At 43.8% G+C, this 27,835-nt stretch overlaps 1 protein-coding gene across 6 annotated transcripts in view; it reads right to left on the reverse strand.

Moving 5' to 3' along the window:
* LOC128700231 (paired box protein Pax-6) overlaps positions 1-27,835 on the reverse strand; it is a 299,207-nt gene that overhangs the window by 135,699 nt on the left and 135,673 nt on the right. For 2 of the 6 annotated variants that reach the window (XM_070100797.1, XM_070100795.1), the window contains one exon: positions 23,708-23,737. The exons of 2 other annotated variants lie outside the window; for them this stretch is intronic. In XM_070100797.1, the coding sequence (XP_069956898.1) occupies positions 23,708-23,737 (30 nt within the window). Of the gene's footprint in view, positions 1-23,659; positions 23,738-27,835 lie in introns of all 6 variants that reach the window. 2 more of the 6 variants (XM_070100794.1, XM_070100793.1) reach the window with 1 other exon arrangement.

A 27,835-nucleotide genomic window follows, 5' to 3' on the forward strand; every position in this document is an offset into this window, starting at 1 on the left:
TTTTTAAGAGTGAGGGAAGGAGGGAGGACTCGATTACTTTTTCTTTCCATTAAACAAACTTACTAATGTTTCTCTATAATATTCCATCACATAGGATGGATATCTTACATCAAATGATATCAGTCAGCATGATTTGGGAGACTTCAGTATGGGTATGAGGATACCCATACCCCGTAGCTGAGTAGCTACGAAAGCTTTACAGGTTTCGTCCCAGAGCTGAGGATAGTTTTCCAGGAAGAAACCATTTAACAAGGGGAGGGGGATAAGGAAGAATAGAGAGGTGATAGTTAAAGTTTAGGTTGGGTAAGGATCGTTAGGAAACAGGACAAGAATTTCCTGAAGCGGGTCTTAGTCATATGATGACCCGCAGCTGGAGCTTTTGGTCTAGTTAAAGTTGTTTGACTTCAGTGGTTAATCCTGAGTTAAATCTTTATAATATATCAGCACTGCCTGACTGCAACATCTATGTGACCATGGATTTATAATAATTTATGTGAAATCAGTTTGAAAGCTCCCGAATAAAGTTTATCTTATGGTATTAAGGAAGAACTCAAAAGGGTGGTCACTCAGATGTAGAAGAGAGGCAGCTAGAATAGGAAGAGTCCTCCTCTTTCCCGAAACCCACCCTCCTCCTCTTCTATTCCTATCCCTCCAACCCTCCCCTCTCTTCTCCAACCCATGTCTCCTTAACCCCCCACCCCTCCCACGCTATCTGAGTAGCCGCTGGCCACAGTTATACAAACGTCATAACAAATTAAAAACTAATCGGGCCGCCGCCACCAACCCTGAAGAATTATGAGATAAAACTGTGTTTCAATTAATAAATTTACGAGCGTGACGGGTGGTGATGGCAGCACCATCTGACAACACTGATGGTCAGGACGACAGGTAGGTGGGAGGGAAGGTGGGTGAGAGGGAGGTAGGAGGGAGAAAGGGATGAAGGGTAGGGAGGAGTGAGGGAGGGTAGGAGAGATTACATTTGTAAACAAGAGTATTTACATTCCTACTCTGTATGAGAGTTAAATTGTGGGAACAAAAGCTAGCTATGTTCCCTGTCACACTCCATAACATAGGATGAGTTTCTTACATAGGGTAATAAAATCTGTCAGCCTGAGCTGGGAGTCACTAGCTGGGCGATGACAAATATTCCAGCGTGGTCCAGCAGCTACGACACTTTCAGAACTATCGTTCCAGCAGAGCTTGAGTTACTCTCACTTGGGAATTGCCATCTCTCAGGAGATGAGAAATTTATGAAGATTTCACATCACAGAGACTGTCTGAATATAAACGAATTTGTTGTAAAGTGACTAACGATGTAGGTCCCAGTATACATTCATGGAGAATACATACTGTGTGTTGTTGTGACCCTTTGTTGATTTTTGTACCAGTGGTCATTAAGTACTAGAATTGGGCTCACATTGGCAAGAAAGAATAATAATCATTATTTAGGGTAAGTTACTTCGGGAGATGAAAGTTATGAAATCTCCAAAAACACTAAGTGAAGCTACACTGAACTTAACCAATTAGAAATAAAATTTCCAACTTTTAGACTAGAAGTGATAACGGTAAATGGTCTAAACACACACACACACACACATTATATATATATATATATATATATATATATATATATATATATATATATATATATATATATATATATATATATATATATATATATATATATATTATATATATATATATATATATATATATATTATATATATATATATATATATATATATATATATATATATATATATATATATATATATATATATATATATATTAGTATAGTTGCGACTAGCCAAGGATTCGACCCCATGTCGTTTTGGCCCGCCTCATGGTGAGTGAAAATCACACATGACGCTCTAACCCATGGGACCACGCATTCCTACAAGAATCACGCATCCAGCAGAGCTAGGCATTTTACCGTGATCTAAGGATATACGGTGGTGTGGGTGCCTCTGAGCTAATTTCATTCTGCTCCCCGTTTGGTGTACTAGCCTCCACAAGCAGTACTTATATTAGTGTAACCACAAAGGAGTGGTATTGAATCATTAACAATACTGCGACTAGCTCTGATGGGTGCTTGGTTCTTGTAGGATTGCGTGGTCCCGTGGGTTAGAACGTCATGTGTGATTTTCATTCACCATGATTCGGGCCAAAACGACATGGGTTCGAATCCTCGGCTAGTCGCAGTGTTATTGATTCAATTCTATTCGTTCGTGGCTACAATAATATATATATATATATATATATATATATATATATATATATATATATATATATATATATATATATATATATATATATAAGCCACAGGTGTGGAGATCTTCAGGTCTCTCATTTATTATGTGAAGAGTTGGCACACAAAGCGGAGATAGAGAGGGTGGATATAGAATGTAAATGATTATGTGGTTAACTTTATATAACGTCTTTCCGTGGAGGATGCCAAGGGTACCAGGGAGGTGCCAGGGAAGTTCAAGGGAGGTGCCAGGGAAGTGCCTGGGTTGGTACCTATGCTGATTCCGCTCCCACAGTACTCCAGGTTTATGGTGCACCATCACACCTAGCCCCTCCCCCCACTCTCTCCTATCTCTCTCTCTCTCTCTCTCTCTCTCTCTCTCTCTCTCTCTCTCTCTCTCCTGAGGTGTTGCTGCAAGAATGAAACAATATATGGGCACAAAATTGCGTCCTAACTTACGTTTATAATTAACAAACCATTATAAAGCTGCAAGTTGCGATGTGACTGAAAAATGGAAAAATGGCTCACCAGTATTCAGAGATAATAGACAGAACGTGTCCTCAGTTATTGCCCCATTAAGTTAACATCCACGTTAGGTAAACAACTGGAGATTTAGCAACGAGACTGGAAACCACCCGGAAGATAACTACTAAATATCCAGAAACCAACGCGGATTTAGCATTAAAATATCATGACTTATAAACTTACTAATGAAATTATTCTATATACAGAAAAATAACGTGGCGAGAAATTTCCCCAAGAGCCGTAATAGAGGTAGACTTGAATAAAGTCTACTATCACATAGCACATCGAAGCTTGTTGGCCAAAACGAGGTTCTTGTGTAGGCAAAGTTTTTGATTGGATAAACGACTCGCCAGTCAGAAACAGCGAGTGGCAATGAAGGAAGAAGTGTGTGAGTATGTACGTGTTAGTACCTGAGATCCTCAGGATCGGGCCTTGATCCAATCCTTTTCACAGAATGCATAAATGATCTCTGAAATTAGGCAAATTCGTGTGTGACTCGTATTTGGAAAAAAAAAAGCAGTGTCATGTCTGAATGTATAAGCATTCAGAGTGATGTGGATATATTAGCACTGGCAGATGATGATGGGATCATTAATGAATTTATGTACAATCACATGAGTGACTTAATAATAGTCCAAGATGGACCGAAATGTCACTCGAAAGAGTGAATTTTTGGTGACTTGTTCCAGCCATGGCACTGTGACTTTCTATTCCTTATTCACCTGAGTGTTAAATAGAAACAAGCTAGCAAAGACAAAAGTATTAAAGTAACTCGGAGTAATCATAAGCAACGACTTTTAATACTCTAAACAAAAAAGTATCTGTAACAAAATCAGCAAAATGCTAAGTTTACTAGCTAGAAATTTTGACCACAAAAGCGCCAAAAATAATGCTGACTCTCACGCACTTGTAAAACCACAACTTGAATATGCTGTTCAGTTTTATTCCCCAAATTACATAATAGACAAAGATACACTGGAGAGGATACAGAGAAGGGCAATACAAGTTCCTACCATCACTGTGAAACAAACACTGTCAAGAAATACCCAAAAAGACTTAACTTTGTCTCTCTTAGGAAACGAATATCACGCGAGCCTATCCAAACCTTTAAGATGCTGAAAGACTTTGAAACAAACACAAAATGAGTCAATAACTCGATAAAATGAAAAGAAACTTTGTGGCATGAGGTGTAACATAAATGTACATGAAGACCCTTTGGCAAACAGTAGTACACTACTGGAATAGACTGCCCACCGAAGCTTCAAGTACCAAAACAATGGCAGTTACTTTAGAACCAGCTAGAGAATCACTTTGCAAACATCAGGTTCTATTTGGATGCTGTGCAGGAGTTGACTGTGAGAAACTCAACTACCTCAGGACCATCAATTGATAAGGAGCCACACAAGACATAAAAGCTATATGGGAAAAGTAGTGCTGGTAGTGATGGTATATAGTATAGTACGGTAGTAATAGCAGTAGTAATAGTAGTAGTTATAGTAATAGCAGTAGTAATAATAGTATTAGTAGTTATAGTAATAGCAGTAGTAATAATAGTATTAGTAGTTATAGTAATAGCAGTAGTAATAATAGTATTAGTAGTTATAGTAATAGCAGTAGTAATAATAAACTCTATCTTAACTATCTAAGCAGAATTTGAGGTAGCTAGACGGATGACAAACTTCCTTAGAAGGTAAACAAGATGTGGACAATTCTGGCGTCTCCTGATCTCTGCCTTTTCCAAGTTTACTCTCTCTCTCTCTCTCTCTCTCTCTCTCTCTCTCTAGCCACTACACTTTTCCTCTCCTTTAATTTAATGTTTTGTCACATCACTCTTTTATCTTCCCTCTCCCACTCCTCTCTTTTTCTTGTTCTTTCTCCTCCTTTCCCCCTCTTCACTATCCCCTCTCTCGCAGTCTCCGCAGCCAGGGTGTGTTCCCCTTACACAAGTAATCACCTGAGAGAGTGTAGGGGGTCATTGTGGGAGGTGCTGCCTCAACCTGCTGGCTGTACCTCCGCCTGCACCGCTGCCTGCACCTGTCTGCACTGCTGCCTGCACTGCTGCCTGAACCTCTGCCTGAACAGCTGTCTGCACCTCTGCCTGAACAGCTGTCTGCACCTCTGCCTGCTCCACTGCCCGCTCCTCTTTCTGCACTGCTGCCTGAATCTCTGACTGCACCTCTGCCTGTACAGCTGCCTGAATCTCTACCTACACAGCTGCCTGCGCTGTTCCCTGCACTGCTTTCTGCACCTCTGCCTGTACTGCTGTCTGAACCTCTACCTGCACAACTGCCTGCACTGCAGCCTGCGCTGTTGCCTGCACTGCTGTCTGCACCTCTGCCTGCACTGGTGTCTGCACCTCTGCCCACTGCTGCCTACACCTCTGTCTGCACTGCTGCCTACACTGCTGGCTGTACTGTTGCCTGCACCTCTGCCTGCAATGCTGCCTGCACCTCTGCTCGCACTGTTGTCTACACCTCTGTCTGCACTACTGCCTGAACCTCTGCCTGCACTGCTGCCTGAACCTCTGCCTGCACTGCTACCTGAACCTCTGCCTGCACTGCTGCCTGAACCTCTGCCTGCACTACTGCCTGAACCTCTGCCTGCACTGCTACCTGAACCACTGCCTGCACTGCTACCTGAACCTCTGCCTGCACTGCTGCCTGAACCTCTGCCTGCACTGCTGCCTGAACCTCTGCCTGCACTGCTACCTGAACTTCTGCCTGCACTGCTACCTGAACCTCTGCCTGCACTGCTACCTGAACCTCTGCCTGCACTGCTGCCTGAACCTCTGCCTGCACTGCTGCCTGAACCTCTGCCTGCACTGCTACCTGAACCTCTGCCTGCACTGCTGCCTGAACCTCTGCCTGCACTGCTGCCTGAACCTCTGCCTGCACTACTGCCTGAACCTCTGCCTGCACTACTGCCTGAACCTCTGCCTGCACTGCTGCCTGAACCTCTGCCTGCACTGCTGCCTGAACCTCTGCCTGCACTGCTGCCTGAACCTCTGCCTGCACTACTGCCTGAACCTCTGCCTGCACTACTGTCTGAACCTCTGCCTGCATTGCTGCCTGAACCTCTGCCTGCACTGCTACCTGAACCTCTGCCTGCACTGCTGCCTGAACCTCTGCCTGCACTGCTACCTGAACCTCTGCCTGCAATGCTGCCTGAACCTCTGCCTGCACTGCTACCTGAACCTCTGCCTGCACTACTGCCTGAACCTCTGCCTGCACTGCTACCTGAACCACTGCCTGCACTACTGCCTGAACCTCTGCCTGCACTGCTACCTGAACCACTGCCTGCACTGCTACCTGAACCTCTGCCTGCACTACTGCCTGAACCTCTGCCTGCACTACTGCCTGAACCTCTGCCTGCACTGCTACCTGAACCTCTGCCTGCACTGCTGCCTGAACCTCTGCCTGCACTGCTGCCTGAACCTCTGCCTGCACTGCTGCCTGAACCTCTGCCTGCACAGATACCTGCACCTTTTTCTGTACTGCTGCCTGCAATGCTTCCTGCACCTTTGCCTGAACCTCTGCCTGTATCATTGCCTGCACCTCTACCAAAGCTTCTACCAGATGGCCAATACCTCCCACCACAACCACAATCACCACCACCACCACCACCAAAACACCACCAAAACCACTATCCCAGTCACCATCACCAACACCACCACCACTACCACCAGTGGAATAGTTTGGGAAGCGATGTAGTAGAGGCAGGATCCATACATAGCTTTAAGCAGAGGTATGATAAAGCTCACGGTTCAGGGAGAGTGACCTAGTAGCGATCAGTGAAGAGGCGGGGCCAGGAGCTTGGACTCGACCCCTGCAACCTCAGCTAGGTGAGTACACCCACTACCACCAACGCTACCACCAACGCTACCACCACCACCACCACACAACCATACAGCGCCTGAAAAAAGTAAGTTGAAATAGCCACTTAAAGAGGGTGACTGATTAAGTAAATCAACCACTTAAAAGTTGAGTACTTAAGTGAATCAATCACTTTAGAAAGTGGACCACTTAGGTAAATCATCCCCAAACATACACATAGGTAAATCAGCCCCGAACACACACATACACAAACACACACACACACACAAACACAAACACATACACAAACACATACACACACACATACACATACACATACACATACCCACACACACACACACACACACACACACACACACACACACACACACACACACACACACACACACACACACACACACACACACACACACATCTGGACAGGCTGCAGACCTGGTCCAGCAATTGGCTCCTGGAGTTCAATCCCACCAAGTGCAAAGTCATGAAGATTGGGGAAGGGCAAAAAAGACCGCAGACGGAGTACAGTCTAGGGGGCCAGAGACTACAAACCTCACTCAAGGAAAAAGATCTTGGGGTGTGTATAACACCAGGCACATCTCCTGAAGCGCACATCAATCAAATAACTGCTGCAGCATATGGGCGCCTAGCAAACCTCAGAACAGCATTCCGACATCTTAATAAGGAATCGTTCAGGACCCTGTACACCGTGTACGTTAGGCCCATATTGGAGTATGCGGCACCAGTTTGGAACCCACAAGCACGTAAAGAAACTAGAGAAAGTGCAAAGGTTTGCAACAAAACTAGTCCCAGAGCTAAGAGGTATGTCCTACGAGGAGAGGTTAAGGGAAATCAACCTGACGACACTGGAGGACAGGAGAGATAGGGGGGACATGATAACGACATACAAAATACTGAGAGGAATTGACAAGGTGGACAAAGACAGGATGTTCCAGAGATTGGACACAGTAACAAGGGGACACAGTTGAAAGTTGAAGACACAGATGACTCACAGAGATGTTAGGAAGTATTTCTTCAGGCACAGAGTAGTCAGTAAGTGGAATAGTTTGGGAAGCGATGTAGTGGAGGCAGGGTCCATACATAGCTTTAGGAAGAGGTATGATAAAGCTCACGGTTCAGAGAGAGTGACCTAGTAGCGATCAGTGAAGAGGCGGGGCCAGGAGCTCGGACTCGACCCCCGCAACCTCAACTAGGTGAGTACACACACACACATATATATATATATATAGCAGAGAGAGACCACAACATCAATCCATCAATCATTCACAAACTCCACTTTACAAGAAACTGGCTAAAAATATTTTTTTTATTATTCTCTCCTCCCCTGTGCAAGGGAGGAGATAGATGACTCCCAATTAGGAATACACAACAACGTCCCCATTCCTGTTTAGGAATCTGATCCCTAAATTAGAACACCTCTTCCTACCTCGTAGGATTCCCGACCAGAAATAACAGGAATGTTGCCTGGAACTTGCTTGACCAGGACAGGAATAGTGCCAGGACTATTTGTGGTCGGCTCTTTATAGTAACCATCCCTCCTAGGGGAAGGGGATGACTTGAGTTATCCAGAGTTACTTTTTCCTGATGACATCCCATTACCCAGGCACTGTATGACGTGTGTGTTTACTACTACAACCACCACTATTACTACTGCCACTATTGCTTCTACTACCACCATTATTACTACTAAGACTACCACCACACCACCACCATTACTAATACTATTACTACTGCTGCTGCTACTACTACTAGTACTACTACTACTACCACTATAATAATAGTAATAATAATCATATTAATAATAATAAGCTGTAATATTTTCCTTACTAATAGGGTTAATATATTCCTTCCAGGAGCTTTAATAATTTTAATTCCGATAGCGGAGACCCGAAAGTTAGCTGTGGCCACTTCCACTGATCACAGCACTGTGATAGACTGGTCTAGGACCCAGCACTGTGATAGACTGGTCTAGGATCCAGCACTGTGATAGACTGGTCTAGGATCCAGCACTGTGATAGACTGGTCTAGGACCCAGCACTGTGATAGACTGGTCTAGGACCCAGCACTGTGATAGACTGGTCTAGGACCCAGCACTGTGATAGACTGGTCTAGGATCCAGCACTGTGATAGACTGGTCTAGGACCCAGCACTGTGATAGACTGGTCTAGGACCCAGCACTGTGATAGACTGGTCTAGGACCCAGCACTGTGATAGACTGGTCTAGGACCTCCTCACTTTGATAGACTGGTCTAGGACCCAGCACTGTGATAGACTGGTCTAGGACCCAGCACTGTGATAGACTGGTCTAGGACCCAGCACTGTGATAGACTGGTCTAGGACCCAGCACTGTGATAGACTGGTCTAGGACCTCCTCACTGTGATAGACTGGTCTAGGACCTCCTCACTGTGATAGACTGGTCTAGGATCCAGCACTGTGATAGACTGGTCTAGGACCCAGCACTGTGATAGATTGGTTAAGGACACTGCACTGTGATACACTGGTCTAGGACCCAGCACTGTGATAGATTGGTTAAGGACACTGCACTGTGATACACTGGTCTAGGACCCAGCACTGTGATACACTGGTCTAGGACCCAGCACTGTGATACACTGGTCTAGGACCCAGCACTGACAGACTGGTCTAGGACCCAGCACTGTGATAGACTGGTCTAGGACCCAGCACTGTGATAGACTGATCTAGGACACAGCACTGTGATAGACTGGTCTAGGACCCAGCACTGTGAGACTGGTCTAGGACCCAGCACTGTGAGACTGGTCTAGGACCCAGCACTGTGATAGATTGGTTAAGGACACTGCACTGTGATACACTGGTCTAGGACCCAGCACTGCGATAGACTGGTCTAGGACCCAGCACTGTGATAGACTGGTCTAGGACCCAGCACTGTGATAGACTGGTCTAGGACCCAGCACTATTATAGACTGGTCTAGAACCCAGCGCTGTGACAAACTGGTCTAGGACCCAGCACTGTGATAGACTGGTCTAGGACCCAGCACTGTGATAGACTGGTTTAGGACCCAGCACTGTGATAGACTGGTCTAGGACCCAACACTGTGATAGACTGGTCTAAGACATTGCACTGTGATAGACTGGTCTAGGTCACAGCACTGTGATACACTGGTCTAGGACCAGCACTGTGATAGATTGGTTTATGACACTGCGCTGTGATAGACTGGTTTAGGACATTGCACTGTGATAGATTGGTCCAGGACCTAGCACTATGATAGATTGGTTAAGGACACTGCACTGTAATAGACTGGTCTAGGACCCAGCACTGTGATAGATTGGTCTAGGACCCAGCACTGTGAGACTGGTCTAGGACCCAGCACTGTGATAGATTGGTCTAGGACCCAGCACTGTGAGACTGGTCTAGGACCCAGCACTGTGAGACTGGTCTAGGACCCAGCACTGTGATAGACTGGGCTAGAACACAGCACTATGATAGACTGGTCTAGGACCAAGCACTGTGATAGACTGGTCTAAGACCCAACACTGTGATAGACTGGGCTAGAACACAGCACTATGATAGACTGGTCTAGGACCCAGCACTGTGATAGATTGGTTTAGGGCACTGCACTGTGATAGACTGGTCTAGGACCCAGCACTGTGATAGACTGGTCTAGGACCCAACACTGTGATAGACTGGGCTAGAACACAGCACTATGATAGACTGGTCTAAGACCCAACACTGTGATAGACTGGTCTAAGACCCAACACTGTGATAGACTGGTCTAGGACCCATCACTGTGATAGACTGGGCTAGAACACAGCACTATGATAGACTGGTCTAGAACCAAGCACTGTGACAGACTGGTCTAGGACACTACACTGTGATAGACTGGTCTAGGACCCAGCACTGTGATAGACTGGTCTAGGACCCAGCACTGTGATAGACTGGTCTAGGACCCATCACTGTGATAGACTGGGCTAGAACACAGCACTATGATAGACTGGTCTAGAACCAAGCACTGTGGCAGACTGGTCTAGGACACAACACTGTGGCAGACTGGTCTAGGACACTACACTGTGGCAGACTGGTCTAGGACACAGCACTGTGATAGACTGGTCTAAAACACAGCAGCAAGACACCAGTACTGGAAGGCAACATCACAGCAAGACACCAACACAGCAGTACATCAGCACAACAGTACATCAGGACAACAGTACCAAAGCACAACAGTACACCAGCACAGCAGTACACCAGAACAGTACAACAACATAACAGTACACCAGCACAACAGTACAAAAGCACAGCAGTACACCAGCACAACAGTACACAATCACGGCATCAGTGGGCCTAAGCGTTGACAAGTGGGATGGCAGGGTTGGAACCACACACACACACACACACACACACACACACCAGGCGGAAAATCGACCAAGTATGTTACCTTGTCTCGTCCCGTCTGCCAGCCTCCCACTCCCTCGACCTGTCTTCGTCTCTGTCTCTGTCTCTCTCTCCGTCTCTCTCTCTCTCTCTCTCTCTCTCTCTCTCTCTCTCTCTCTCTCTCTCTCTCTCTCTCTCTCTCTCTCTCTGTCTCTCTCTCTCTCTCTCTCTCTCTCTCTCTCTCTCTCTCTCTCTCTCTCTCTCTCGCTCTCTCTCTCTCTCTCTCTCTCTCTCTCTCTCTCTCTCTCTCTCTCTCTCTCTCTCTCTCTCTCTCTCTCTCTCTCTCTCTCTCTCTCTCTCTCTCTCTCTCTCTCTCTCTCTCTCTGCCTCTCTCCCTCTCTCTCTCTCCCTCTCTCTCTCTCTCGCTCTCTCTCTCTCTCTCTCTCTCTCTCTCTCTCTCTCTCTCTCTCTCTCGCTCTCTCTCTCTCTCTCTCTCTCTCTCTCTCTCTCTCTCTCTCTCTCTCTCTCTCTCTCTGCGTCCTGTGGTCTCTGGACCGACACAGTATCGTTTTATCCACCTCTGGTAATATATGTTCTCTCAATGCAAAACAGGAATCCACCCCCCTACTGAACTTTCTCCTGTCTTCCTCCAGTCCCTCCACGTCTCCTCTCTCTCTCTCCAGTCCCTCCACGTCTCCTCTCTCCCTCCAGTCCCTCCACGTCTCCTCTCTCCCTCCAGTCCCTCCACGTCTCCTCTCTCCCTCCAGTCCTTCCACGTCTCCTCTCTCCCTCCAGTCCTTCCACGTCTCCTCTCTCCCTCCAGTCCTTCCACGTCTCTCTCCCTCCAGTCCCTCCACGTCTCCTCTCTCCCTCCAGTCCCTCCATGTAGCAGCAACGACACATCAACAACAGTCTGGTTGTTCAGAAACTGTTGAGGGATGAAAATATAAAAACACCTTGTTCATAGCCACATAATAATGACAGGAGATTCAAGGTCTTCCCAGGAGATTCAAGGTCTTCCCAGAAGCTTCAAGGACTTCCCAGGATATTCTAGGTCTTCCAAGGAGATTCAAGGTTTTCCCAACCTATTCAAGGTTTTCCTGGGATATTCAAGGTTTTCCGGAAGATTTAAAGTCTTCCCAGGAGATTCAAGGGGGCCTTCCTCGGAGATTCAAGGTCTTCCCCGAGTTCAAGGTCTTTCCCAGATATTCAGGGCCTTCCCGGAAGATTCAAGGTCTTCCTAGGAGATTCAAGGTCTTCCCAGAAGATTCAAGATTCTCCTAGGAGATTCAAGGTCTTCCTAGAAGATATTCAAGGTTCTCCTAGGAGATTCAAGGTCTTCCCAGAAGATTCAGCGTCTTCCCCGGAAATTCAAGGTCTTCCCAGAAGATTCAAGGTCTTCCCAGAAGATTCAAGAAGGTCTTCCCAGGAGATTCAAGAAGGTCTTCCCAGGAGATCTGGAAGGTCTTTCCAGGAGATTCAAGGAGATCTTCCCAGAACATTCAAGATCTTCCCAGGAGATTCAAGGTCTCCCCAGGAGATTCAAGAATCAATGAGGTTTTACCAGGAGATTCAAGAATCAATGAGGTTTTACCAGGAGATTCAAGGAGGTCTTCCAAAGAGATTTAAAGAGGTTTTCCCAGGAGGATGCAGGAACTGTCTGAAACTAAAGAAGTCAGGACAGACTAGGACCAGGAACTACAGAAATCTCCACACATACAAAAAAGGAATGAAACTCTTAATGAACTGGGCATACCGTAAACACTTGGGCAAGACCTTATATATTTTGTGCTTGTTAGACGGAGCAGAGAGACAGTGTGATCCTATAATAAAGATCTTCAACATGTTGCAAATAAGATTTTACTCCATGCTCTGATTATATATATATATATATATATATATATATATATATATATATATTGCAGTAAATTTAGTGCAAGGTGCATATTTTATCCCACCAAGACAGGGTGATCTAAGTTTAGTAATTAGTATATACAGGAGAAGGGTTTACTAGCAACTTGCTCCTGGCATTTTAGTCGCCTTTTATGGCACGCATGGCTTACGGAGGAAGAATTTTTTTCCGCTTTCCCATGGAGAAGTGTAGTTGCATCTTAGTGATAAATTAAAAAAACCGCAATTTTAATTCTCATTTTATGAAGCACTCCCTCACATAATCTCAAAAAAACAAAGAGAAACCTTAATTTCAAACTTAAGTGAGGGATTTTGTCTGGACCAAGTTGATGCTGGGTGCAAGGAGTGAGAAGCACAGTTCAGAAATTTAGTTCACTTTAATGTCTAACTTTTAAAAATACTCAAGAACGCTCATGAGCTCATTGTGGCACTTTCTTAATATGACTTTCCTGAACATCACTGTTGAGTACGTTACATGATTGATCCCAGGAAGAGAACTCATTTTCTTACCCCAACCAGTACTGTTGTTGACATCGCATGATTGATCCCAGGAAGAGAACTCATTTTCTTACCCCAACCAGTACTGTTGTTGACATCGCATGATTGATCCCAGGAAGACAACTCATTTTCTTACCCCAACCAGTACTGTTGTTGACATCGCATGATTGATCCCAGGAAGACAACTCATTTTCTTACCCCAACCAGTACTGTTGTTGACATCGCATGATTGATCCCAGGAAGACAACTCATTTTCTTACCCCAACCAGTACTGTTGTTGACATCGCATGATTGATCCCAGGAAGACAACTCATTTTCTTACCGATAAATTAGACACATGTGCAACTCTTGGGTATCTTTATTGAGGAAACGTTTCGAAACACAGTGGCTTCATCAGTCCATACGTAGGAGAAACTTGAAGAACAGGAGGAGAATGAGGTAATCAGTCCCTCAACCTTGAGTCGATGTGTTCAGTCCATCAATCTTGAATAGAATACGGCATATCAGCGGAGAAGCAGCTTCTCCGCTGATATGCCGTATTCTATTCAAGATTGATGGACTGAACACATCGACTCAAGGTTGAGGGACTGATTACCTCATTCTCCTCCTGTTCTTCAAGTTTCTCCTACGTATGGACTGATGAAGCCACTGTGTGGCGAAACGTTTCCTCAATAAAGATACCCAAGAGTTGCACATGTGTCTAATTTATCGATATGTCGGTTCTCTGAACCATTCATCTAAAAATCATTTTCTTACCCCAACCAGTACTGTTATTGACATCGCATGATTGAGCCTAGGAAGACAACTCATCTTCTCCCTCCCCACCACCATTGCTGAGGAAATCGCTGGATCCCTGGAAGAAAACTCTTCCTCCCCCACTATTACTGTTAAGGACACAGGAAGACAACTTATCTGCCTTTCCACCATCATTGTTGAGGACAACACAAGAGTGAACGCTAACACTGACAGGTGAATATCTTTGAATAAATATTAATAGATGAACAACTGCAGAACACTGATCGCTGAGTCTCATATATAAGTAAATTTAGAATAGTGGCAGATACCCACTAGAAAAAACCGCTGACAGTTGAACAACAGAGCAGGATACTACAACAAATATCTGACAGCTGAACAACACAAATGAACATCTTTAGAGCACTGCCAACTGACCAACTCGGATGAACAATATTAAATCTATAACCTCAACACATTGTGGCTAAAATATATCCATACGTTGTAGCTAGTATAATTTATCTTCATACAATCTTTCAACCAACAGTCTTCCATCCTGACGACAATCAGTCAAGACGGCGACCCTTCCCTCTTCCCTCCCACCAGTGTCCTTCCCAAGAGGGTCCCCTAAGGCGGATGACAGACAAATGCTCTATGGGTACTTACAGCTCCGTATTTTGTTGGTCAAGAAAGAGGCCTCCGCCGCCGACCATGAAGCACTAGGTGGCTTCTCCATAACAAGAGGTGTTTACAAAGGATCGACTGATGGATTCTTAAGTAAACGGTAAAGTCTGCGCCGGTCCATTTGATGGCTTTCCAGTCACATCAAAGGTGATCATGTAGGATGCGGTGATATGGCTTCTCTTCTGATACATTGTTTATATTGGATCAGCTGATGGCTTCTCTTTGGTCCAGTGTTTACATTGGATCAGCTGATGGCTTCTCTTTGGTCCAGTGTTTATACTGGATCAGCTGATGGCTTCTCTTTGGTTCAGTGTTTACACTGGATCAGCTGATGGTTCTTCTGATTCAGTGTTTACACTGTATCAGCAGATGTCTCCTCTTCTGATTCAGTGTTTACACTGGATCAGCTGATATCCTCTCTTCTGGTAAAGTGTTTATAGTTTATCAGTTGATATAGTCTTTTGTCGATAATTTCTTTGCACACCACGCTTTGCACACCTGGGGATAGCCAATAAGAATGCTACTAGAACAAAACAGCGCACACAGAGCGAAACAGACCAAAACATTGTCCCGTTAAAAGCTCGTTTTGCAACGTGTATTTTCTTCAGACTCATATTGTGTTTATTTTAATTGAAGTTGACAAGCCCTTATATATATTTTGCTGTGAGAAATGTTTCTGATGTAAGCTGTTCGCCTGTTGGTATAACCTTGAGGTGCCTATTAATGTCTGGAAATATAAAATTTAATTTTTCCCTACGATTCAAACTAATAAATATTAATTACTGCTAGTATAAAAAAAATATTTACATGTTACCGCGATTCAAAATGTCTATGTTAATATCAAAATATTAAAAATATTTTGTGGATATTTACAAGCTTGTTTATCTGTCCCATCACACGTTCTCAAATTCTAGGAGGCTCAGGTTATAACTTCTTTTTATAAGACTTTGGGCTTGCGGGGCACGCCAAAACTAGTCAAGCTGTGGCGCAGTATGGGAACTCAGAAGTAAATAATGATCAAGGCTGAGTGACCGTACACGTCCTGTCAAGGCTGAGGGACCGTACACCTCCTGTCAAGGCTGAGGGACTGAACACTTCCTGTCAAGGCCGAGGGACTGAACGCTTCTTGTCAAGGCTGATGGACTGAGCACCACTTGTCAAGGCTGATGGACTGAGCACCACCTGTCAAGGCTGAGGGACTGAGCACCACCTGTCAAGGCTGAGGGACTGAGCACCACCTGTCAAGGCTGAGAGACTGAACATTTCTTGTCAAGGCTGAGGGACTGAACACCACCTGTCAAGGCTGAGGGACTGAACACCACCTGTCAAGGCTGAGGGACAGAACATCTTCTATCAAGACTGAAGGACAGAATACCTATTAAGGCTGAGAGCGAGAGAAAGAGAGAGATAGGATCTAGCACCCACGTGGTGTGGTGCAGACTTCTCTGTAACGAGAGGAACCACCAAGAGGAAATGAAGTTAGAGAAGGTGTTTGTACCGGTAACGAAGAGAGGACAGAGAGTGACGTGTGTGGAATATGTACTTTGGAATATGTACTCACCAGCCTCCATCTTCCCCTGTACCCTTACTCAGGTACCTGTGTACTCTGGAATATGTACTCACCAGTCCCCATCTTTTCCTGTACCCTGGAACAAGTACCGAGTCTCCTCAGCCACCGCATTGCTGTATTTGATCCACTACCTTGAATCAAGAGTCTTTCGCTGGCATCCGGAATTTTTTTTTTACAATCTTAAGAAGAGAGTTGAGAATTTGGTGTGTTAGTGAAAGGTGGACGAACCAGTTAGCGGATCACAATAAAAGACTCGGGTTCGATTCCGGGGCGGGGCGAGACGTATGAATAAGTCTCCTTACACCTACTCTCCTTGTTGATCTAGCAGTAAATAGGTAGCTAGGTGTTAGGTGGCGACAATTCACAATACCGAAGCTGCAACAATTCACAATTCCGAAGGTGCAACAATTCACAATACCGAAGGTGCAACAATTCACAATACCGAAGCTGCAACAATTCACAATACCAAAGGTGCAACAATTCACAATACCGAAGGTGCAACAATTCACAATACCGAAGCTGCAACAATTCACAATATCGAAGCTGCAACAATTCACATTACCGAAGCTGAAACAATTCACATTACCGAATCTGCAACAATTCACAATACCAAAGCTGCAACAATTCACAATACCGAGGCTGCAACAATTCATAAAATTGAAGAGTCGAATTTATACGACGATTCTGTCCGTCCTGGGCTCCATAATGGTCAGAGATGGACATAAACGTCGTCTAATGACCCCTACTGATTTAACACTCGTCAAAAAGATACCGGAACGTTATAAGCATGTTATAGAATTTATGGTAAAAATATTAAGTACATACGTCAAATGTTGAGTACATTTGTAAGAATGCTGAGTACATATGTCAGCATGTTGCGTACATTTGTCAGAATGTTAAATACATTTGTCAATATTAAGTACATTTGTCAGAATGTTGAGTAATGTGGAGAAATTTCCTCCAGGAGGGGGGTATCAGCCCCTTTCAACCCTTTTCAGCCCTGAGGGGCCCAGCCTTCTCAGAAGGGACAAGCATCTTGTTTACTGCTATATCAAGTAATTGATCCCAGATGCCGTACAAGCATGTGACGTGGTCACGCGGCCACGGCTCCTTGCAAGAGTTTGATGTTGCAAATGGTTTAGTTTAAGAAGAGACAGTCCATCTCTTACCTTAGCAGGACAAGTAAGGAAAATCCTGCTCCCATTTTATTACGATGGTAAAGATAGTGTACATTGTTGTCTATACTTAAGACAGCAAGAATCAAGCATTCTGCTTTGCTTCCTGGTGGAAGTTTGGCAAGGAGGGGAAATGTGCTAGTCAGCTTTTCCTTTATGCTGAGGACAAGCGAGGTGCAGGGATATGCTGTGACGTCAGATTACTTTTCACCCTATTGGGACTAGCATTGACGCTGGAATAACCAACAAAGAACACTGATCCGTGAGTTAGTGTGAACAAAGTGTCTCACAAAACACAATAAACACTTACAGAGAAGCGTGATCAGCTTCTTGATGAACAGTGTAACGAGTGTTGCGAACCAACAGAGTGTAGTATGACATTCTTCAAAGAACATTATTCTTCAATCAAGCCATCGGATATCCGGGTGTAACTATGGGTCAGATACATATACCCAGGTACGTGTACTAAGACGTAATGAGTTCTATTGACTGCATAATTGAGAACAAAGTTACGATCTAGTAACTTATCATAAACCCCGGCGAAGAGCGGACCTTTGAGTCCACACAAGTAAGTTTTCCAGTCAGCAATCAGTTAATGAAATATGCTGACATAATACCCTCTAGGGGTAATTTCTAATATATTTCCTTTACAGCCCGTTGAGAAGTGGTTACGACAGCTTCTCAAGACCTCGCCTGCAGGGGCGGCTGTGCAGGCGAAAGCTGTCTATCAAGCTACGTTCCCCCTATATTTAATCTTTTACCTTAGTTGTACCATTTCTCGACAAGTAAATTTGTCAGAAGGTTGAGTACATTTGTCAGAATGTTAAATAAATTTGATGGGATGTTAAGTACATTTGCCAAATTACTAAGAATTTTAGGCACATTTTTCAAATTGCTAAGTACATTGTCAGAAAGTTAAGCACATTTGGCAGGATAATAAGTGTATAAGAATTTACCTACATCCGAGTGTAAATATAAGGGAAAGAGAAATCAAATGATAGCCTCCCCTGTTACAGTTAGTTAATTGCTGTTAACTAATGCTGTGTTTACAAACATTATCTTTCAGTAAATAACAAAAAAAGGAACAATACACAGATAACCCGCACATAGAAGAGAGGAACATACGACGACATTTCGGTCCAACTTGGACCATTTACAAAGTCACACTAACAAAAAGGAAAGGAGGGACCATATATAGGCCAACAGACAGGGACGGGACAAGAGAGGTAGTAGTAGTAGTAGTAGTCACTCATACTAAGAGGAGCATTGCAAGGGAGCTAGGAACCCACAGAGAGTAGGAGCAAGACCACAGCAGGATTCCAACCTACACACACTACATCAAATATGCAGTTCTTAGGGCACTCAGCCACATCTGGGATCTGGCTGAGTGACGTAAGCACTACGTACTTTGATGCAGAGTGTGCAGGTTCTAATCCTGTTGTGAACTGAGAGATAATGTTTATAAATAATTTCGCCCGTTTGCGAATTAGACAAATTTGTGTTATGGTACTAGTAATGGCATGGAACAGGGGTTCTTAACAGGGAGGAATGGGGGTATGGAAACCAAACAATAGGAAGTATGGGACTCGATCTCTCAACAATTTGAAGTTTTTCTATAAATAAATATGATAAAATCCCTTTGATTTTCTTTCAGCTGTTATATTGCTAGCTATCCATATCTAAAGCAAAACCAAGCTATTGATGTCTTTGGAAGACATACTGATACCTAACAGGACTGGTAACGATGAGGATGAAGACATATTGGGAAATCCATTCTGGGTCTGTAATCGTAAAAAGTTTAAGTACCCCTGGTATAGTATACCAACAAGGTGATGAATAAGACAGATGTGTAACACCTGGGTATCTGTATTCTGAAAACGTTTCTCCATCCAGTGTGTATCAATTCAATACAGAGGAAATTTGAAGGTTTTGAAACTGGAGACAGTAGAGGACGGCTAGGTAATCAGTCCCTTGGCTAGATGGTGTCCACCACCGTAGTTTCGAAAGTGAAGCACAGGCAGGAAGATGGTTGCTTATGTAGGAGTCTGACGAGGTGCAGCAGTTGAAGGCATAGTCAGCTGTGGGCGGGACCCACTAGTTGAAATAAGTCATGCTAAAGGGTTGGGCCAGAGGTTAGCAAACAAGTTGAAAACGGTACATGTCTCACACAGCAACACCATGGTCTGACTCTTGTGCATGACCAACTTCCACTAATGGGTCCCGCCCACCGCTGACGATGTATTCAACAGCTGCACCTCATTTGACTCCTATATAAGCGACCATCTTCTTGTCTTTGCTTTAACTTCATCAAAACAACGGTGGTGGACACCATCTAGGCTGAGGGACTGATTGCTTCATCCTCTACAGTCTCCAGTTTCAACACCCTCAAATTTCTTTTGTATTAAATTGAAAAAGTTACTGGATGGCAAAACTTTTTCAGAATAAAGACACGCAGGTGTTGCACATGTGTCTATAGATAGGTGTTGCACATGTCTAAAGACACCCAGTGTTGCACATGTGTCTAAAGCAATGCTCTTCTTGCCGAATAAGTCAAGCGAAAGTTTGTGTATGCAATAATTTCGCAAAAATCATTCTGACCATAACGAAAAAGTATATATTTCATTGTGTTTGTTTGTTATTAAATTATTGTAAACTTATCTATAATATATTTAGCAGGATTAGGCTAAATTAAATTGAGCTTGTTATAAGGTTAGGTCAGTTTTCTAAGGTTCTTTTGGTACAAAATTGTTAATTTTTACATTAACATAAATGAAAAAAAAAATATATCTTGAAACGTGTGTGTATATATATATATATATATATATATATATATATATATATATATGTCGTGCCGAATATGTAAAACTGGTCAATTAGCAAGAACTCATTTAAAATTGAGTTCTTTCAAAAATTTTCTCTTGTACGTTTAAATATACATTTTTTTTCATTAATGTCGATGTAAAAATTTATAATTTTGCACCAAAAGGAACTTAGAAAACTTACCTAACCTTATTATAACAAGCACAAATTATTTTAGCCTAACCCAACTAAATATACTTTAGATTTGTTTACAGTATTTTAATACTAAACAAACACAGTGAAATATATTTTTTTCGTTAGGTTCAGAATGATTTTGGCGAAATTATTGCATACACAAATTTTCACTTGTCCTATATGGCAAGGTAAGCGTTGCTATTTAAGCCAAAATCGCAAGTTCTGCCTATTCGGCACGACATATATATATATATATATATATATATATATATATATATATATATATATATATATATAGAGGTATATATATAGGTATATATATACAGGTAATGACACGGGGACAGGAAATGGGTCTCATCCTGAATCCATCCAAATGTGAAATCATCTCAGTCAGTCAACAAGTGATAAATGCAGTGAGATCAAAACTACCAGGAGCAGCAGTCATTGCCCCCACAAATAGTGTCTTGCTAGGAGCACCTCTGGGAAGCAATGCCATTGACACAATTCTCAGGAAGAAATTGGAAGAGTTAAGGAGAATGGAACAACGAATAGGCAATCTGGACACCCACGATGCCTTGTACCTTCTCACAAAGTGCTTGAGTCTGCCCAGGTTGACATATTTCCTAAGATGTGCACCTTCATATGATAACCCTATACTGCACGAATATGACAGTATTCTGAGGCAGATTTTTACGAAAGTACTTAACCTTACTCTAGAAGACGGGCAGTGGAACCAAGCTACACTTCCAGTCAGACTAGGAGGCATTGGTGTCCGCAAGTCATCACAGATTGCGTTACCTGCTTTTCTGTCCTCGTGTATTGCATCCAGAGAGCTTGTAGCAGCGATTCTCCCTGAACATCTTAGGGACAAGATTGGAGCCCAGGACCAAAAATTCATTGACGGAGCAATGATCTGGGATAATCTAACGGGCTCAGAAACCAGACCTGCTCCCCCCAACAACTACAAACAATCGCACTGGGATGGTCCAATAGTGGAAAATATAGCCTCAACGATGCTTCAGAGTGTGTCAGGGAAGGATAGAGCCCGCCTGCTGGCAGTGAGAGCCCCTCATGCTGGGGACTTTCTGTTGGCTGTTCCCAACTCCAGCCTTGGCACACGCCTCGACCCACAGACCATCCGCATCGGTGTTGTCCTTCGACTTGCCGCCCCTATTCTCGCCGAACACAGGTGTATTTGTGGCAGTGAAGCAGCAGACCGATTCGGGTACCATGGTCTTGTGTGCCGTAAATCCGAGGGAAAGATTGCAAGACATGAGGAGGTTAATAACATTATCAAGAGGAGCCTCACAACAGCTGGATGCCCAGCAGTAAGGGAGCCACCCCAACTATGCAGATCTGATGGCAGCCAGAAGCGTCCAGATGGTATCACCCTTCAAGCCTGGACAGATGGGAAGCAGGTGGTGTGGGACTATACATGTGCATCTACCTTGGCTGATACCTATCTCCAATACACCAGGGAGGAAGGAGGGGCAGCTGCCAGCTTTAGGGAGTCCCAAAAGTCTAGAAAATATGGAGAACTTGCCCATCATTATATGTTTGTTCCCATAGGCTCAGAGACCCTTGGCTCATGGGGAAAGAGTGCATCTAATTTCCTTAAGGAGCTGGGAAAAAGACTCATCAGGGTAACTAGGGATCCCAGGGCAGCTAGTTTTCTGTTCCAGCGGCTCAGCGCGGCTGTTCAAAGGGGTAATGCATGCTGCATTTTGGGCACACGCCCCAGCTCTGAGGAGCTGGATGAGATTTTCGCCTTATAATCGGTGATACACACGTAACAACATGTATATATATATATATATATATATATGCCACCTTTATATCAACAATGTATCTCTTAAATCTTCTGTGCCATATTATGTAATAAAATATTCCTATTGGTAAAAAAAAATAGTTTAAAAGATGGGGTGGTAGGGGAAGTGGAATATTCAAATGGCTTCAGGAAGAAATCCAAATATTCTTCCTTGAAGCCTTTTTATCCACTTCTCCGAGGCTATGGGTCCCACAATTTACACCAGAGGTGGACCCCATCCTATATATATATATACAATATATACATATATATATATATATATATATATATATATATATATATATATATATATATATATATATATATATATATATATACCGGCCGTTTTCCACCAAGGCAGGGTGACCCGAAAAAGAAGAAACTTTCATTATTCACTCAATCACTGTCTTGCCAGAGGCATGCTTACACTACAGTTATAAAACTGCGACATTAATACACCTTCCGAGTGCCGGCACTGTACTTTCCATCCCCAGGACTCTAAGTCCGGCCTGCCGGTTTCCCTGAATCCCTTCATAAATGTTACTTTCGTCACACTCCAATAGTACTTCAAGTCATAAAAACCATTTGTCTCCATTCTCTGCTATCTAACACGCTCACGCACGCTTCCTGGAAGTCCAAGCCCCTCGCATACATAACCTCCTCTACCCCCTCCCTCCAACCATTCCTAGGCCGATACCTACCCCTCCTTCCTTCCCCTACTGATTTATAGACTCTCCAAGTCATTCCATTTTGTTGCATGCACTCTAAATGTTCGAACCATCTCAATAACCCCTCCTCAGCCCTCTGGATAATACTTTTAGTAACCCCGCACCTCCTTCTAATTCTCAAACTACCTATCCTCTTTGCATTATATTCACACCACACATTGCCCTCAGACACGACATCTCCACTGCCTCCTGCTTTCTCCATGTTGCAACATTCACCACCCATGCTTCATACCCATACAAGAGTGTTGGAATAAATATACTCTCATATATATATATATATATATATATATATATATATATATATATATATATATATATATATATATATATATATATATATAGATATATATTTAAAGAGAGAGATATATCTGATAAAAAAAAGATAGATTGTGTTACGTAGTGAATTTGGTGTAGATAGTGCAAACGCGGTGAAGCAGTTCCAGGAAGCTGCTGTAAATAACCAGGTAGACAAGAAAAAATGACAGATGGAAACAACAGATGTAAACAATACATTTGAAGAATGCATGCAATTAATAGATGTAAACAAAAGCTGTAAACAAGACTGGGGAAGGTCAGGGGGTGTGGCTCACCGTCAGCCCCGTCAGCCCCTGAGCACCAGACACGAGGGCTGGTCTTACCGGACGGTCCCAAGGAGTAGTCCAGCACGTCTGAGGGGGAAGATAAGGATGTGGTCAGTGCTAGAAGACAAGGATGTGGTCAGAGCTAGAAGACAAGAATGTGGTCAGTGCTACAAGACAAGGATGTGGTCAATGCTAGAAGGATGTGGTCAGTGCTAGATGACAAGGATGTGGTCACTGTTAAAAGACAAGGATGTGGTCAATACTAGAAGACGAGGATGTGGCCAGTGCTAGAAGACAAGGTTGTAGACAATGCTAAAAGATTAGGGTATGGTCAGTGCTAGAAGACAAGGATGTGGTCAGTGCTAGAAGACAGGGTGTGGTCAGTGCTAAAAGACTAGGATATGGACAGTGCTAGAGGACAAGGACGTGGCCAGTACTAGAAGAAAATGATGTGGTCAGAGCTAGAAGACAAGGATGTGGCCATTGATAGAAGACAAGGATGTGGTCAGTGCTAGAAGACAAGGATGTGGCCAGTGCTAGAAGACAAGGATGTGGTCAGTGCTAGAAGACAAGGATGTGGTCAGTGCTAGAAGACAAGGATGTGGTCAGTGCTAGAAAAAAGGATGTGGTCAGTGCTAGAAAACAAGGATGTGGTCAGTGCTAGAAAACAAGAATATGGTCACTGCTAGAAAACAAGAATATGGTCACTGCTAGAAAACAAAAAAGGGTAACACTTGAGGGAGGACTTAAAGATTCTTCACTATAGTAATAGCTAATATTTACTAAGTACGTGATCGTATTGGTCACTCAGTGATCTTACCAACGAAATTTTTACACAACACACACTATAAACAAAGATAAAATTAGCAAACAATGAAAGTTACAAAGAATATAATGAGCAAATCATATACATAATATCCTGTCAAGTGAAAATAACCAGGATTATTTAAAGAAAAGCATAATTTTTTTTAATGTCATACGGTTTTGCGAGGTCCCTACAGGCATCTCGGTAATTATGTAAACCATGAAGAAGGTGGAAAGACTCGAACTGTTAAAATATGTTCTATGTCACAAGCTACACACACAGAGAGAGACAGAAGCATCCGCTGAAAGATGGCTATCAATGTGATGTATGTGTCTGATCTTTAGTCGACGGAGATTCATCTCAAAGTGACGATTCCTGTGTGTGTGTGTGTGTGTGTGTGTGTGTGTGTGTGTGTGTGTGTGTGTGTGTGTGTCATGTACCTATGTCCTGCCGAATCCTGCATAATTTACTGCCAGTCTGCAGGTCCACTGCTTCTCAAAAGCATATCTATCAACATACACAAATAACTTGAACACAGAAAAAGAAGCTTATGACGACGTTTTGGTCCGACTTGTACCATTTGCGAGTCACACTGACACACAAGAGGGAGGGAGCCGGTATACATAGGCGAGGGGGACAGGGACGGGACCAATAGAGGAAGAAAAAGTAGTGGTAGTGGAAGTAGTGGTAAAAGTACTACCACTACTACTGCTTCCACTACCACCATTACCACTACAACCACTACTTTTTCTTACACTATTCCGTCCCTGTCCCTCTCGCCTGTATATACCGCCTCCCTCATTCTTTAGTGTCAGTGTGACTCGTAAATAGTACAAATCTGACCGAAACGTCGTCGTAACCTCTCTTCTATGCGCAAGTTATTTGTGTATTGTTCCAGTCACGGTATTTTTTCCTCGTTCTTTATCTATGAACAACTGAACATGGTCCAGGAAATATATGTAAAGCATAATTATACAACAACATGGGCGGAGATAAGATGAAATTATCAGAGTTTAAAAAGTTCCTTGAAGTAAACACAACACCGAGCATATCTGCTGAATTGCAAATATATAGCATAAAGTTAGCAGCGTATAGGAGATTAGCAAATCTCAGAACACCATGCAGGAACTTGAATAAAGAGTCCTGCACGAGCTAATACATGACTTTGAGTACGTGGCCCCATCATGGAACCCACACCTGATCACGCAAAGGTTTATGACCAGACCTAGTGTCAGAAACGAGGGTAATGCACTATGATGAGAAGTTGAAGAAATTTGACAATCTTAGTGGAGAGAGAATTCAAGGGAAGATATGATTATTGCATAAAAATTAGTAGGACAGATGGGGACAGACTGAATTAAGGAAACTAGGATCTAGGGGGACACAGGTGGAGATGTTTCAGGGGTTAACTCCCCCGCGGCCAGGTCCATGACCAGGCCTCGCTGTAGATCGGTCTGATCAACCAAGCTGTCAGTGCTGGCCGCACGCAAATCCACGAAATCCACGTAGGAACCACAGGTCGGCTGGTTAGGTGCTGTCCAGCTCCCTCTTGAAGACAGCCAAGGGTCTATTGGTAATCCATTTTATGTATGCTGGGAGGAGGTTGAACCACAGGGATTTCAAGAAGTATTTCTTTAGTCTCAGGTTGGTTGAGAAGTAAAATGTCTTGGCTGGAACAATACAATATTGTGCCTTTTTTGTTATTAAAATGTCTTGGATAAGGCAGGGCTGGAGGCAAGTTCACTACACAGCTTCAAGAATAGATACTGTGTGATTAGTTCCAAGAAGCCAGGAATTAGTGATGCTGATCAAAGTGGTCAGGGAGGCGGGGCCAAGAGCTCAATAGCGATCTCCTTAAATGCAGCTTGGGGACACATCGCGCACACATATGCTCTCTCTCTCTCTCTCTCTCTTTTTTTTTTTTTTTTTTTTTTTTTTTTTTTTTTTTATACACAGGGTTTGACAAGGTTAAGGATCCCTAGCTTTATTGACAGCTATTTACAGGTTAAGGATTCCTAACTTTATTGGCAAGCTAAGAGCTGTTACCTACATCAGCTCATTTGAAAGCATTTTTGTTATGAGACATACAAGTAGGGAACAGGATGAAGTTGGAGCCATCTGTGGGCCAGCATTTTCATTTGATCAACTGACGTTATCTCGTTGACATCATTATGCTGTACGAATGTGTTCCATACTCGAGTCATCCTGGGTATGTATGATCTCAGATGGAGTGATGTTCTGGAGAAGGGTACAGCCAGAGTGAAGTTGCTGCTTTCTGCCCGTCTTGTGGCATAAAAGCTTGTTTCACGCTGTCCTCGAAGTGGATCCAAGTGTGGTATTTTGACAATATTGGCCTTGTACATAACAGTAAGGCCACCCACATCCCTCCTATGTTGAAGGCTCTGCTGAAATGACAGATCTATCCAGGATGGGTCCAGGCGAGAGATGAGACGTCTTGCTCTGTTCTCTACTCTGTCAAGCAGTCGCAGATGAGAGGGGGGGCAGGCAAACCAAGAAAGTGGAGCATACTCAAGGTGTGAGCGTACTTGTGCCTCGTACAGGATCTTGCAACCCCTACTGTCAAGCAGATGCGAGATACGGCGAAGTGCTGTAAGCTCTCTCTCTCTCTCTCTCTCTCTCTCTCTCTCTCTCTCTCCCTCACACACACACAATCTTCCTGTATGGTTACTCCACTAATTGTTTTCTTATTCTCCCAATTCTTTTATTCCATTTATCTTTTCATCATTCCTAAGCATTCACCTCTCTCTCTCTACCCACCACCTATCTGCATCCACTCCTCTCTCTCTCTCTCTCTCTCTCTCCCTCCCTTACATTCCCCTGTCTCCTTCTTCACGTCCCCTCGCTCCCTCATCACACTTTTCCCTCTTTCTCTCTCCCCTCTTCCCCCCCCCCAAAGCAACCCTCCTCTACGCTCCTCTTTTTTCTTCCTGACACCTCTCTCCCCAGACACTTCTCCCCTCTTTTCTCTCCTCACTTCTACCCCCTGACACCTCTCCTCTTCTTCCAAACACTCCCTCCCTCCCTTCCCTCCTGTTTTTCCTAACATTCCTCCCTCTTCATTATTCTCCCTGACATCCCTCCCTTACTCCCTCTCTTATCCCTCCTCTCTTATCTCCCCTCTCTTGCGCCTTTGCTCCCGCTCTTATCCCCTCCCTACCTTCCTCCCTCCCTTACTCGTTTACTCCATCCTTCCCTTATTCCCTCCCTCATTCCCTCATTTACTCCCTCCCTCACTTCTTACCTTACTCCCTTCCTCCTCCTCTCCCTCACTTCCTCCTTTTCCCCCTCACTTCCTCCTTCTCCCCCTCACTTCCTCCTCTCCCTCACTTCCTCCTTCACTCCCTCTCTTCCTCCCTCAC

The sequence above is a fragment of the Cherax quadricarinatus genome, chromosome 74 (genome assembly GCF_038502225.1).
Source record: "Cherax quadricarinatus isolate ZL_2023a chromosome 74, ASM3850222v1, whole genome shotgun sequence".
In the NCBI taxonomy this organism is placed as follows: Eukaryota; Metazoa; Arthropoda; class Malacostraca; order Decapoda; family Parastacidae; genus Cherax; species Cherax quadricarinatus.